At 46.1% G+C, this 15,419-nt stretch overlaps 1 protein-coding gene across 25 annotated transcripts in view; it reads left to right on the plus strand.

The window, feature by feature from the left end:
- DEPDC5 (DEP domain containing 5, GATOR1 subcomplex subunit) overlaps positions 1–15,419 on the plus strand; it is a 165,925-nt gene that overhangs the window by 132,525 nt on the left and 17,981 nt on the right. For 21 of the 25 annotated variants that reach the window (XM_032256541.1, XM_032256548.1, XM_032256546.1 and 18 more), the window contains 2 exons: positions 1,117–1,225; positions 3,885–4,112. In XM_032256541.1, the coding sequence (XP_032112432.1) occupies positions 1,117–1,225; positions 3,885–4,112 (337 nt within the window). Of the gene's footprint in view, positions 1–1,116; positions 1,226–3,884; positions 4,113–4,651; positions 5,037–15,419 lie in introns of those variants that run through there. The other 4 variants (XR_004262222.1, XR_004262223.1, XM_032256565.1 and 1 more) reach the window with 2 other exon arrangements.

Raw genomic sequence — 15,419 nt, forward strand, 5'->3', positions numbered from 1 at the left:
GGGTGCGGTGACTCAAGCCTGTAATCCCAGCACTTTGGGAGGCCGAGGCGGGTGGATCATGAGGTCAAGAGATCGAGACCATCCTGGTCAACATAGTGAAACCCCGTCTCTACTACAAATACAAAAATTCAGCTGGGCATGGTGGCGTGTGCCTGTAATCCCAGCTACTCGGGAGGCTGAGGCAGGAGAATTGCCTGAACCCAGGAGGCGGAGGTTGTGGTGAGCCGAGATCGCGCCATTGTACTCCAGCCTGGGTAACGAGAGAAACTCCGTCTCAAAAAAAAAAAAAAAAATTAGCCGGGCATGGTGGTGCGTGCCTGTAGTCCCAGCTACTCAGGAGGCAGGCTGAGGTAGGAGAATTGCTTGAAACCAGAAAACGGAAGCTGCAGTGAGCCGGGATCGTGCCATTGCACTCCAGCCTGGCAACAGAGTGAGACTCCGTCTCAAAAAAATAACAATAATAATATTAACACTAACCATTTATTTATGGGAAGAGAGGAAGAGTAATGGGAGTGGGAGAGTCTATGGAGATTTTTTAAAATAAAAATATCTGAAATCAGTATAGAGAAATGTCAAATTTGTGAAAGCAGAATAGTGATATATATGGATTTCTTTTTTTTTGAGCTTTGTCACCCAGGCTGGAGTGCAGTGGTGCTAATCTCAGCTCATTGCAACCTCCACCTCCTGGGTTCAAGTGATTCCCCTGCCTCAGCCTCCCAGGTAGCTGGGATTACAGATGCGTACCACCATGCCGGCTAATGTGTGTATTTTTGGTAGAGATGGGATTTCACCGTGTTGGCCAGGCTGGTCTCAAACTCCTGGCCTCAAGTGATCCACCCCGCTCAGCCTCCCAAAGTGCTGGGGTTACAGCCTTGAGCCACTGCTCCCAGCCATCTGAATTTCTTTATGCCTTTCTACATGTTTGAAATGTTTGATGATGATAAGAGTTTACATTTTAAAATATAATTTATATCAAGTACAACATGTCTAGTATGGGGGTGGAGGGTAGGGTCTCCTCAGTGCCCCTGTCACTCCCTTGTCTCCAGAGCATGACTGAGGGCTGCCCCTTCAAGATGCCCCTCTGCAGGAATTTCAGAGTTTCAATGTCTCTCCTAGAAAATGCTGGAAGAGCAGCTCATCACACACGCATCTGGCGAAGCCTGGCGGACCTTCATCTACGGCTTCTATTTCTACAAGATAGTAACGGACAAAGAGCCCGACCGAGGTCAGAGCCGAGGCGAATGTGGTTGCCCACAGGGGCCAGTGTTTTTCCTGGTGACTTGCTCTTTCACATGTTGGTGCTTCCTGAGCTGCATGTGTGACTTTGTATTCTAAGTTGACAGATCTGTCAACTTCCTTGAGCCTTTGTACTTAATTTAAGCATAGCCAGAGTGACAAGGGTTTCTTAAGTTACAGTGTGTTCTTGGTGAGAACAGTGTGGGTGAAAGATAAAGCTAGAAGAGGCCAAGGGACCTGGTGTGAGGAAATTCCCACACATCATTTTTTGGTAGCTATTTTTAATTAGAGCACCCCAACCCCTTGCCCACCCAGCCCAGGTGGTTCTGATTATAGTATCATGGGCTCCACTCTGATTTATAGCACTTTTTACTTGTTGGATCTCTAGTCCAGACTCCATTTCTTCCGTCAGAAAGACCATCAAGTCCTAGCAAGTTTTCCAAGTTATATTTTAATTATCTGTGGGGTTTTTTGCTTTTGTTTGTTTTTTTAAATAATGAAAGAAAGTAATTCCCCCAAGGGAAAACTTTTTTTTAGCATGATCAAAGCTGGCTTGTATAACTGGAGGCATCTAGGATTCAGATCAGCATCTCGTAGGACATGGTGGCCCACGCCTGTAATCCCAGCATTTTGGAAGGCCGAGGTGGGTAGATCACTTGAGGTTAAGAGTTCAAGACCAGCCTGGCCAACACTGTGAAACCCTGTCTCTGCTAAAAATACAAAATTAGCTGGGCGTAGTGGTGCACTCATGTAATTCCAGCTACCTGGGAGACGTAGCCAGGAGAATTGCTTGAAACCAGGAGGCAGAGGTTACAGTGAACTGAGATTGTGCCACTGCACTGCAGCCTGGGCGACAGAGTGAAATTCCATCTCAAAAACAACAGCAGCAAAACAGACCGGCTGGGTATGGTAGCTCACACCTATAATCCCAGCACTTTGGGAGGCTGAGGCAGGTGGATTACGAGGTCAGGAGTTCAAGACCAGCCTGGCAAAGATGGTGAAACCCCGTCTCTACTAAAACTTCAAAAAATTAGCCAGGTGTGGTGGTGGACACCTGTAAATCCCAGCTACTCGGGAGGCTGAGGCAGGAGAATCATGTGAAGCTGGGAGTTGGAGGTTGCAGTGAGCCGAGATTAAGCCACTGCACTCCAGCCTGGGTGACAGAGCGAGACTCCATCTCAAAAAAAAAAAAAAAGAGCAAACCATTTCCAGTACACATATAGCACAAGGAGACCTCTGGAAGTGACTCCTATCCTGCAGAAAAAATGGTTTCTCGGTCTCTAGGTTTAAGGAATCATACATGAGATGAAGCAGCTAGTGCCATTCTCCATGCTGTCTTGTCTAAGAATATGGCAGAAGTGAACCCGTGTGGGATTTTTTTTTCCTTGTAGCCACTAGTATATCCATTGACATTTTTCCCTTTAAATTCTAAATTTGACCAGTAGATACCTGTCTTACCTTCAAGTTGAAAACATACCACGTTACTGTTATATATTCTGAAATTCGAGGTATGAAACTGATCATAAGGTCAAGTGTGGTAGGGGCTGATGCCTATAATCTCATCGCCTTGGAAGCCTGAGACGTGAGGACCTCTTGAGGCTAAGAGTTAAAGATCAGCTTGGTTACGCAATATAGCAAAACCCCATCTCTACAGAAAAAAATTCGGCTGGGCGTGGGTGTACACACTTGTCATCATCGCTACTCAGGAAGCTGAAATGGGAGAATTGCTTGAGCCCAGGAGGTTGAGGTATTAGTGAGCTATGATTGCACCACTGCACTGAAGACTTGGCAAAGCAGTGCAGACCCTATCTCTAAAAGAAAAATAGAAATAAACTGAGTATAAAATATTTTTTAAGGATGGGCACAGCAACACACACCTGTAATCCCAGCACTTTGGGAGGCCAAGGCAGGTAGATCACCTGAAGTCAAAAGTTCAAGACCAGCCTGGCCAACATGGTGAAACCCTGTCTACTAAAAATACAAAAGCTAGCCAGGCGTGGTGGCCCATGTCCGTAATCCCAGCTACTTGGGAGGCTGAGACAGAATTGGTTGAACCCAGGAGGCAGAGGTTGCAGTGAGCCGAGGTCATGCCCTTGCACTCCAGCCTAGGTGACAGAATGAGACTCCATCTTAAAAAAATAATAATAATAATAAATATATACACACACGCGCACACACACACATAAATATTTTTTTTAATTGAAGTTCACATGATATAAAATTAACCATTTAAAAATGAACAGTTTTCTGGCCACTGCTCCTGTCAAGAAGAAGGAAATATAAATAAATTTAAAAAAATAAAAAAAATAAAAATGAACAGTTGAGGGTGTTTAGTACATCCACACTGTTGTACAACTATCACATCCATCTAGTTCCTAACTATTTTCATCACCCTGAAATGAAACCCCATCTTCTTTAGCAATCACCTTTCAACTCCTCCTCCCACCCCCAGCAACCACTAATCTGCTTTCTGTCTCAAAGATTTCCCTATTTGGTACATTTCATGTAAATGGAACCATACACTATGTGTCCTTTTGTGTCTGGCTTCTTTTACTTAGCCTGTTTTTAAGGTTTATCAGGTTGTAGCATGCATGATTAAGAAAATAAACATTTGTGTTGAGTACTCCTCTCCCCTTTTCTTTTCCCAGTGTCCATGCAGCAGCCGGCCACCACCTGGCACACAGCAGGAGTGGATGACTTCGCCAGCTTCCAGCGCAAGTGGTTTGAGGTGGCTTTTGTGGCAGAAGAGCTCGTGCACTCTGAGATTCCTGCCTTTCTCCTGCCCTGGCTGCCCAGCCGGCCAGCCTCTTATGCAAGTAGGCACAGCTCCTTTAGCCGCAGTTTTGGAGGACGGAGCCAGGCAGCTGCACTTTTAGGTACATGCTCGACCCAGACAAGGTCTGGGGGTGTGCCAGTGGGTGGCTGCAGGAAGGTGGTGGCCAGCCAAGGGAACGATGCCACATGAACCAGGATTAGAGTCGCTGAGGCTGTCACACCAGCCACTGTGTCTGTCAGCACTGTTGACTCCTGTGCTGACTTCCACTGGCTGAGTGGCTTTATGATTGTCCCAACCAACAGACAGTATTTAGCACCTCTCAAATCAGAACATAGTGCCAGACCTTCTCAGAGAGGAGAGAAGAAATGTGTGGCCAATTTTCCCCAGAGTTCCATAGGATATAGGAGATGTGAGATGGTGAGAGATAGTGCTCACTGCACAAGCTAGTTCCTGCCAGAGGCCTTCCCTACAACCATAGCATCCTACAATCTCAGAAGAGGAAGGAACCTAAAAGGCCATCCATTCCAGACACTCATGCAGAGCAAGAGTCTCTCTCTCCTCTTCCTTTCCTCCCCAAATGTCCTTTCATATTGAAGGATGTAAATTGAAATACTTCCCTCCTTTCCACCATTCCTGTAGCTATAAGATGGAGTGAACACCTGCTTATTGAAAAGTTGATAACCTCTGATAGGAAATGGTGAACTCTGCCCTAGAGGACGTGACTGATGAGTTGAAATGTGAACATCTTTAGAAAATACCTGCTCTGGGCAAGGACCATGGGATTTATCTCATGGGCAAGTTGGAGGATCCCGAAACTTTCTGAAAGGAAGAAAGCAATAGAACATAAACCAAACTCAAGGGAAATTCCATGTTCTGCTTTGTTTGCCTGTAAAAACCCAGCTAATTGGAACCTTTTCCTAGCTGGTAAAAGGAGATGTTAATGGCTATCAAAGTTTCTAGATCCACACTGGGTGCAGTGGCCCATGCCTGTAATCCCAGCACTTTGGGAGGCCAAGGTAGGTGGATCACTTGAGGTCAGGAGTTAAAGACCAGCTGGATCAACATGGTGGAACCCTGTCTATTAAAAATATGAAACTAGGCTGGGTGCGGTGGCTCATGCCTATAATCCCAGCACTTTGGGAGGCCAAGGCAGGTCGATCACCTGAGATCAGAAGTTCAATACCAACCTGGCCAACATGATGAAACCCTATCTCTACTAAAAATACAAAAAATTGGCTGGGTGTGGTGGCGGATGCCTATAATCCCAGCTTACTCAGGAGACTGAGGCAGGAGAATTGCTTGAACCTGGGAGGCAGAGGTTGCAGTGAGCCGAGATCATGCCATTGCACTCCAGCCTAGGCAACAAGAGTGAAACTCCATCTCAAAAATAATTAATTAGCCGGGCGCAGTGGCTCACACCTGTAATCCCAGCACTTTGGGAGGCCGAGGCGGGTGGATCACGAGGTCAACAGATCGAGACCATCCTGGTCAACATAGTGAAACCCCGTCTCTACTACTAAAAATACAAAAAATTAGCTGGGCATGATGGCGCATGCATGTAATCCCAGCTACTCAGGAGGCTGAGGCAGGAGAATTGCCTGAACCCAGGAGGCGGAGGTTGCGGTGAGCCAAGATCGCACCATTGCACTCCAGCCTGGGCAACAAGAGCGAAACTCCGTCTCAAAAAAAAAAAATAATAATAATAATAATAATAATTAATTCAAATACAAAATTAGCCAGGCATAGGTGGCACATGCCTGTAATCCCAGCACTTTGGGAGGCTGAGGTGGGTAGATCACTTGAGGTCAGGAGTTTGAGACCAGGCTGACCAACTTGGAGAAACCCCATCTCTACTAAAAATACAAAGTTAGCCGGGAATGGTGGCACACACCTATAATCCTAGCTACTTGGGAGGCTGTAGCAGGAGCATCACTTGAACCCAGGGGGTGGAGGTTGCAATGAGCTGAAATCGAACCATTGCAGTCCAGCCTAGGGGACAAAGCAAGACTCTGTCTCAAAAAAAAAAGTTTCCAGATCCTGAGATTTACTTGGATCGGGGTGTGGCTCACTCCAGCAATGCCCAGTGCTGTATGTGAGAAGTGATCACCTGAATTCGGGAGTCCGAGACCAGTGGGGAGGGGAGGATAGCGCAGAACCTTGAAAAGAACAGCTCCTCCTCCTCTCCCTCAGGCAGTCATGACTTGCCCTTCTCCCTTTTGTGCATTTCTAACTGTCTACCTCCTTGATGTTTTTTGGGGTTAAAGAAGCCATATCCTCCTCCTTATCCTGGGGTGTTCACCTCCAGCAACCTAACTACCTAGAGCAATACCAGGGCTTGAGACCTAAGGCCTTTGAATAACAAGCAGCAACCTTGTGATTTTATGTCCTGGAAGGGCCTATTAGAAATAGCAGATAAGGCCAGGTGTGATGGCTCATGCCTGTAATCCCAGCACTTTGGGAGGCTGAGGTGGGAGGATCACTTGAGGTCAGGAGTTCAAGACCAGCCTGGCCAACATGATGAAACCACATCTCTACTAAAAATATAAAAATTAGCCAGGTATGGTGGTGGGTGCCTGCAATCCCAGCTACTCAGGAGGCTGAGGCAGGAGAATCACTTGAATGCAAGAGGCACAGGTTGTAGTGAGCTGAGATGGCGCCACTGAGCTCCAGCCTGGGTGACAGAGTAAGACTCCATCTCAAAAAAAAAAAAAAGAAATAGACCAGGCGTGGCGGCTCACGCCTGTAATCTCAGCACTTTGGGAGGCTGAGGCAGGCAGATCACCTGAATTCAGGAGTCCGAGACCAGCGTGACCAACATGGAAAAACCCCATCTCTACTAAAACCAAAAAAATACAAAAAATTAGCCGGGCCATTCTGTTTTGCCTATTGAATTAAAAAACAAAACAAAACAAAAAAAAAACCTTGTTAAAAGATTAGCCCAGCATGGTGGTACATGCCTGTAATCCCAGCTACTTGGGAGGCTGAGGCAGGAGAATCACTTGAACCCGGAAGCTGGAGGTTGCGGTGAGCCCAGATCACACCATTACACTCCAGCCTGGGCACAAGAGTGAAACTCTGTCTTGTCTCAAAAACAAAAAAAAGAAGAAGAAGAAGAAGAAATAGCAAATAAAAGCACAGGTAACTACCCTGACGTCAGTGAAAAGCAGAAGCCAATAGTCCAGCAACAAAGGTGAAGTGGGGAAAACCTGTTACAAATATAACAAACACAAGAACTTGATAAGTACAGTATTAGTCATTCACTTACAGCACTAGATTGCATATGAGAAACTTCTCAAGAAACAGCTTTACACCATTTTTCTCACAAAATTAAGTTTATTTTTAGTAGCCAAGTTTTAAAGTCTACTTTTTCCTCATAGATAAAACTTAAGAATTTTCATCTCTGCAGAACAAGGAACTAAGCCTGAAAGCTAGGTGCTTTCAGATACGTACCAAAAAGAGAGTTGAAAAGTCAACTTCCCACTCCCTTTGAGGTTACTTTCTGAGAAAAAGACACAGTGCATTACATTAAGCAAATATTGGATCATGCATGGCAATAATTTATGTGAGAGCTGAAGAAAGCAAAAAGATTTCTTCCTTTCAAAAAATAAATTTCAAATAAATGCTGCAAATCCAAGTGACACCTCCTTGTAGTGAGAGGTCCTTGGACCAGCACATAGAATGTATTTACTCCATTGATTTCTTGCAAGTGTGTTTACAGATCCCTCATTAACACCCCAGATTAGAGGCAGAGAATTGGGGGCAGCTAATGGCAGCAAGTATACTAACAAATTTTAGCAAAATGTTTTGCAAAATAAATCTGTTAAATTTTGATCTTTTAAGGTGGGAAGTTACTGTCATTTGTTCATTCTTTTTTTTTTTTTTTTTTTCTTTTTTCTTTTTTTGAGATGGAGCCTCATTCTGTTGCCAAGGCTGGAGTACAGTGGTGCAATCTTGGCTCACTGCAACCTCTGTCTCTCAGGTTCAAGCATTTCTCTGCCTCAGCCTCCGGAGTAGCTGGGGTTACATGTGCCTGCCACCATGCCTGGCTAATTTTTTTTTTTTTTTTTTTGTATTTTTAGTAGAGATGGGTTTCACCATCTTGACCAGGCTGGTCTTGAACTCCTGACTTCGTGACCCACCTGCCTCAGCCTCCCAAAGTGCTGGGACTACAGGTGTGAACCACCGTGCCTGGCCTATTCATTCTTTCTTTCTTTTTTTTCTTTTCTTTTTACTTCTCTCCTCTCCTCCCCTCCCCTCCACTCCCTTCCTCTTCTCCAAAATAGAGAGAGGGTCTCCCTGTGTTGCCCAGGCTGGTGTCAAATTCCCAGGTGCAAGAAATCTTCCCACAGCCTCCCAAAGTGCTAGGATTACAGGTGGGAGCCATCATGCCTGGTTTGTTCTTTCTTTATTTGAAAGTGTTCAACAAAAGAAATTATTCAAATGTGAATCTTCTCTAGTAGATCATACAAAACCCTAGAGCAGGGTTTCTCAACTTTGGCACTACTGACGTTTTGGGCCAGATCATTCTTTCTTGTGGGGAAGTGTTCAGTGCACTGGAGGATATTGAGCAGCATCCCTGGCTTCTACTCATTAGCACCCCCAGACCCACCCAGTATGATAAAATTTCTCCTGACATTGCCATATGTTCCCTGGAGGTTTGTAAAATTGCCCCAGTTGAGAACTACTGTCCTAGGGGGAATTGAAGAATTCCAATCAGAAGCAAAGATGAGAGCAAAACCTGAGAGACTTTGAAGCCCATCGGTAACTTCCCTAAGCAGGTGTGAAGTTGATGCATGATAAGGTCATGCTTTCAGAGCTTTGCGGTAGACTGGATGGTCAGAGCTGAAGCTGAGATGTTAGAAGGAAACACTTCTCCGCTCTGCTCTGGCCCATGGGCTCCTCTTGTGCTTTCAGAGGTGCCAGTGATGGTTGCTTCAGTCCTGCCTGCTGTGGTGTGGTGGTAATAACAACACTAATGCCATGACTTATAGAAAATGTATGTGTCAGGGCCTGTACAGAGCAGAAAATCGTCTCATTAATCTTTACTTCAGTCTCCTGATGGGTACTACAATTTATGCTTTAGAGTTTAGGAAACTGAGGCGAAGAGAGGTGAAGTAATTTGCCCAAAGCTCTGCAGCTGCTAAGTGCTAAAGCTGGAGTTTATTCTCAGGACTGCCTGGCCCTGAATTCTGAGTTCCAAGCATACTACATTTCAGTCCAAGGAGACGAAAGCCTCTCAGGACTTTGGATGATTTGTACAGGAGCCTAGCTCCAGGAGTCACTCCTGCCTCAGTGATGAGGGACACTCAGGTCCCAGGCCCTTGCTACAGAACCACAGCTTTCTTGGTGTGCCCTTTCTTCCTCTCTGTGCCATCCCCACTGGTCTTCCCAATGCACTCCCTCCAGTCCTGGCTTCACCTCCAGCAGGACCTGTAACCAGTTGATCTTGCTGTCATTCTCCCTCTCCCACCTCACATCTCACTTCCCTCATTACATAGCTTTGAGCCACCAAACCTCATTACACAGCTTTGAGCCCCGCTCCCCACCCTCATCATCAGCATCTGTGTCACTGTGAAAACTGAAGCGGTCAGAAGAAAACTCCCACCTGCCATCTGCCCTCACCCAGTAGCTGTATCTGTCTCCACTCTTCTGCCTTCCCCTGACGCAGCATCTCACTTGCACACAAGACCCCAGCCTTCACAGTACTTGGTATAGCACTTTGGCAAACATCTCCTCTCCCTGAGTTCTGCCTCTCTGCTAAAGCATCCCCATCAATCTATGACAGGCACATGCTCTTCTGCTGGCAAAAGCAAAACTCAAATTGGGTTTCCATCCATTCCCTCCACTGGAACAACCTTCCCAATGCAGGGGGCCCAGGTTGTTTAGCCTGGCTGCCAGTCCTCAGCCCTGGTCCTCCTTGCCTACAGCAGCATTTGTCAAATGACCTCTGATTCCTCCTTTAAACCCTTACCTTGCTTGACTCTCGAGGCACTGCTCCCTTGGCTCTCTTCCTTTGTTTTAAAATCAGTTTCTTTTGCTGGTTTCTTTTCAGCAACCTAATCTTTTAATATTACAGCATCCAGGCCTCAGCCCGCCCTCATCTTTATGCCCCAAAGGGTCTCATCAGTCTGGTGACCTTTGTTACCCCAAGATCTGGTTACTCCCAGTTTCTACTCCATCTCAGCCCACGTCTCCAATTCTGGACTCATACTTCCAGCTACCTACTTGGCATGGTCAATTAGAGAACTGGATGTACAGTGTTCGGACCCAACCCTGCTGTTCCCCTGCAGTGCCTTAGTCTTGCCTTCTCATTCTAGGCATTTAGGTAGGAAAACTCACCTGCCTTCTCATGCCCTACATCCAGCCTATTGGGAAGTTCTGTTTTCCTTTTAGTTACCTTCAATATTGATTCAGGATTAACCATTCCTTACTGTCTCCTCCATGATCCTGGTTCAAGCCACCTTCATGTCCTATCTGCATTGCTGCTTCACCTCTGGACTGGGCTCCTGGCTTCTGCCCCTGCTCCTTATAAACTGCTTTGCACACAGAAGCTAGAGAGACCTCTTCAAGTGGAAGTCAGATCACATTCCTCCTCTGGGCAGGATCCTCCTGTGGCTTCCAGCTCACTGGAAACCAAAGCCAGAGTCTTCAGCAGCCTCACAGGCCCCCAGGATATGGTCCTCTCATTCTCTGCCTCATCTCCTGTCCACCTGTGCATTCCGCTGCACCATGTCGGTTTCCGTCTGTGTCTGGTGTCTGTGAATGTGCCACACACATCTCTGTTTCCAGTGCCTTCCTTCTGCCTGGGGCACTGTTTCCCCAAGATGCCCCTCACTTGCTTCAAAATCATGTGTGAGTGAGGCCTTCCCTGACCCCACACTGCACACTCAGGGCCCCTTTCCCTACTTCATCTACTATGCACTTGCCACCACCTGACATTGTGTGTGCGTTTGTACAATCAGTGTGTTTTTTGGTTTTTTTTTTGTTGTTTGTTTTTTTTTTTTTTTTTTTTTTTTTAGACAAATCTCAGTCTATCACTCAGGCTGGAGTGCAGTGGCATGATCTTGGCTCACTGCAACCTTCCTCTCCTGGGTTCAAGATATTCTGCTGCCTCAGCCTCCCAAGTAGCTGAGACTACAGGCACCTGCCACTATGCCCAGCTAATTTTTGTATTTTTAGTAGAGACGGGATTTCACCATGTTGGCCAGGCTGTTCTCAAACTTCTGACCTCAAGTGATCCACCTGCTTGGACCTCCCAAAATTCTGGGATTACAGGCGTAAGCCACCCTGCCCATTCTGTGTTTTTCTACTTCCACAAAAACGTAAGCCATGTGATGAATTTAGTTTCATTCACTGGCTATCCCAGCACCTAGAATGGTACTTCATGCGTAGTCATCTCCAATTAATATTTGTTGAATGTCTGAAAAAATATGAATGAATGTAGTTTGGCAGAGTTGGGGAAAATTGAATTTGGAACATTTGCAGTAATCAAACCTTCTGACACTAATCAATTAATTGTCCAGGTGTCAGAAAGACACTAATTCTGCCATTCAATCTATTGAAGATGCCACTCTGCTCTGGTCATCAAGCAAATAAAATGCTACCAGCTCAGGAACAGACAAACTGCCTCTCACCTAGGCACGCCCTTATTCCCCACTGAGTGAACGGACACGCTGTATGTCATGGGGGCATGTGCACAGTCCTAGCCTGTTTGCTCTACTTACTCCTTGGTTAAAGTTACTGCTTGTGGAAAATGCCTCAGGTATCGTCACCTTTGCATCATTATTTTGGTTTTGGAGGTTCTCTTGGCAGGTTTTTTAAGAGACAGGGTCTTACTCTGTTGCCCAGGCTGGAGTGCAGTGGTATGATCCTAGCTCACCACAACCTCAAACTCCTGGGCTCAAGCAGTCTTTCCACCTGAGCCTCCAAGTAGCTGGGACTGCAGGTGCATGCCATCGCCCAGCTAGTTTTTTGTTTGGTTTTGTAGAGATGAGGTCTCTCTATGTTGGCCAGGCTGGTCTTGAACGCCTCTGCTCAAGCAATCCTCCCACTTGGCCTCCAAAAGTGCTGGGACTAAGGGATGAGCTGATGCCCTCTCCTGACAGTTTTTATAGGAATATCCTCATTTCCAAAGCCTCCTTCTGTAAGCTGGTACAACCCTCTCTTGAGTTCTGGTCTTCAACTCAAGATGAGATTCAGATAATCTCAGTTTAGCTTTGACATTTCTTAGTGCTTAAAGGGAAGCACTATATAGGCCAGGTGGAGTGGCCCATGCCTGTAATCCCAGCACTTTGGAAGGCTGAGACAGGCAGATCACTTGAGGTCAGGAGTCCGAGACCAGTCTGGCCAACATGGTAAAACCCTGTCTCTACTAAAAATATAAAAGTTAGCCGGCTGTGTTGGCATGCACCTGTAATCCCAGCTACTTGGAAGGCTGAGGCATAAGAATCACTAGAACCTGGGAGGCGGCGGTTGCAGTGAGCCCAGATTGTGCCACTCCACTCCAGCCTGAAAAAGTATGTCTCCATCTCAAAAGAAGAAAAAGAGAGAAACAGTATATAGAAAAATAAGTCATATGTCCAAAAAATAGGGAGAGTTGAGAAGAAGAGAGGATTTATGTCTATAGCAGGTAATTTATTAAACAGGTATTCTTCACCTGGGGTCTGCGTGTGGGCTTTAGGGGGTGTCAGTGAATCCGAAATTAGGCAAAGTTTTGTGTGTGTGCATGTTTCCTGGGGAAACATCCTTTTATTAGCTACCCAGTGGTTTCCATAGTTGTTACAGAGGAATTTCATTCCATAGCCTCTTGCCCATCACTGTTCCCAAAAGAAATGGGTTTCTTTTCCTTTAAAACCTGATACGGCCAAATTACAGCCAGCTCTCAGACCTTTGTGTTAGGATATGAATGGTTTCTTCTCAGCATTTTTTTAGGTTAGAATATAGTCTTTTACTGTGTCATTTACTTAAGTGGGGAGGATCTGTTGTCTTTAAATTGAGCTATCTTCAGTGTTTGGGTTTTTGCTCAGGAAAAAATTAACATGATTTATAGCTGGAAGAAGGCCTGTGTATCATTTGTGACCTGTTCTTTTTTTTTGTTTTTTGTTTTGACAAAAAACAGTCTCGCTCTGTAGCCCAGGCTGGAGTGCAGTGGTGCAATCTTGGCTCACTGCAACCTCCAACTCCCGGGTCCCAGTTCAAGCAATTCTTCTGCTTCAGCCTCCCAAGTAGCTGGGATTACAGGCACGAGCCACCATGTCCAGCTAATTTTTGTATTTTTTAGTAGAGACAGGGTTTCACTATGTTGGCCAGTCTGGTCTTGAACTCCTGACCTCGTGATCCCCCTGCCTCGGCCTCCCAAAGTGCTGGGATTATAGGCGCGAACCACCACACCCGGCCGACATGTTCCTTTTTAAACACTTAGGACACTCAGTTGGAAGTTAACACGGGATGTCTCTTTTGAAATGCCTGACATTGACGCATGGCCCTGTCTGGCTTTGCTCGTGGTGGCTCCTACTTCCCCATCCCCGTCACTCTGGGCTGCTGACCTGGGAAGCAGCAGGAGCATCTGAGACTCTAGTAGCCCTTAAGCCCATTCACACATCTTCACCTTCTCAGCCTTGTTTTGTTTGTGTTGCTGGGGGTTGTTTTTTGTTTAGTTGGTTGGTTGGTTTTGTTTGTTTGTTTGTTTGTTTTGGAAACGGAGTCTTTCTCTGTCACCCAGGCTGGAATGTGGTGGTGTGATCTCAGCTCACTGCAGCCTCTACCTCCTTGGTTCAAGCAAGTCTCCTGCCTCAGCCTCCCGAGTAGCTCAGATTACAGGCATGCACCACCATGTCTGGCTAATTTTTTTGCATTTTTAGTAGAGACAGGGTTTCACCATGTTGGCCAGGGTGGTCTCAAACTCATTACCTCAGGTGACCCACCCACCTTGGCCTCCCAAAGTGATGAAATTACAGGCATGAGCCACCATGCCCAGCTCCTTGTTTGTGTTTTTGAGACAGAGTCTTGCGCTGTTGCCCAGGCTGGAGTGCAGTGGCAGAATCCTAGCTCATTGCAGCCTCAACCTCCTGAATTCAGGTGACCCTCCTGCCTCAGCCTTCCAAGTAGCTGGAAACACAGACATGTGCCAGCACAGCTGGTTAATTTTTTGATATTTTGTGGAGACAGGGCCTTTGTTGCCCAGGCTGGTCTTGAACTTCTGGACTCAAGCAATCCCTCCACCTCAGCCTCACAAAGTGTTAAGATTACAGGTGTGAGCTACTGTACCTGGCCCCAGCGTTTCCTTGAAGGCCCACTGGATTTTGGGGTCAGAAGGGAATTTAAAGCACCTCTGTCCAAACCCTGACACTTGAATGTTTTCTGCAGTACTCCTGATAAATGGGGAGCCAGCTTCTCTGAAAACACGCCTCAACATGGCACTTACTCCCAAGACTGCTTATTCCTTACCTCTGATTGTTACGTTGCATTGGGGTTGCATTTTGCTCCTCTGCTGAGACTGTTCCCTTCCCTAGGTTACAAATAATCCCTGGCTATGACCTAGGTGAAGGATGCTCAACCTGTTCCTCTTCTGGGCTTGCATGTATTTATTGGTCTTGTGTGAATAAGTTGGTTCTCATGGAACTCAAGTAATGATTCAGTGAACTTATGAAAGCTGAACTCAGCTGGGTTCACATCTTTGTCAACATCATAATCCTGCTAGAAACATACGTACTGCCAAATCTACCCCCAAAGTACAGGGCCAGTAGTATCTTCAGCCTGTAACCACTTGGTTGAGCAGTGTACTTCCTAGCCCAGGCCAGCGTGTTCTGAACTTAGCATACCAGATGGGAGAGAAGAGATGCATGAGGCCAGTGCTGGTATTGAGTATCCTTGTCTTTGTGACATAGGCTTTTTCATTTGGGAAGAAACACAGTGTCCAGGACCAGAGGGCAAAACTTCTTTTGATTTTGGCTAAATGTTTATTCTGGCAGTATCAGGAATCCAGAACATGAAGCAGAGACAGAATCTAGTTTTGATGAGCCTTTTAGCATTGGAATGACCAAGTTCTTTAGCCTTAAATGTCACAGACAGCCAAGCAGTGTCCATGGGAGGCACAGATAGGCCTCTGATTGAGAGTCGGTGAAGTCATGGCCTAAATTGGGAGAAAAGACTAGCAGAAACAGAAGGAAAGGAGGAAAGTTACAAGTGAGGTAGCTGGAAAAGGCAAAAGAGGAGGTCCACACTCCTTTCTTATCCATGCTTCACTTGGTCCTTATCCCTTCTCTGTGAAGCAGCTGGGCTGGCACATCTCAGTTTGTAGTCAAGGAGCTAAACCAGGAGAAGTGAAGCAGTGTTCTCTGAGACGTGCGGTTACTAAATGGCAGAGCTTAGATCTTCCAACTCTAAAAAAAGTGTTTTTGTTTTTTTT

This window comes from Sapajus apella, unplaced genomic scaffold, assembly GCF_009761245.1.
Source record: "Sapajus apella isolate SASKATOON/1434 unplaced genomic scaffold, GSC_monkey_1.0 scaffold95, whole genome shotgun sequence".
In the NCBI taxonomy this organism is placed as follows: domain Eukaryota; kingdom Metazoa; phylum Chordata; class Mammalia; order Primates; family Cebidae; genus Sapajus; species Sapajus apella.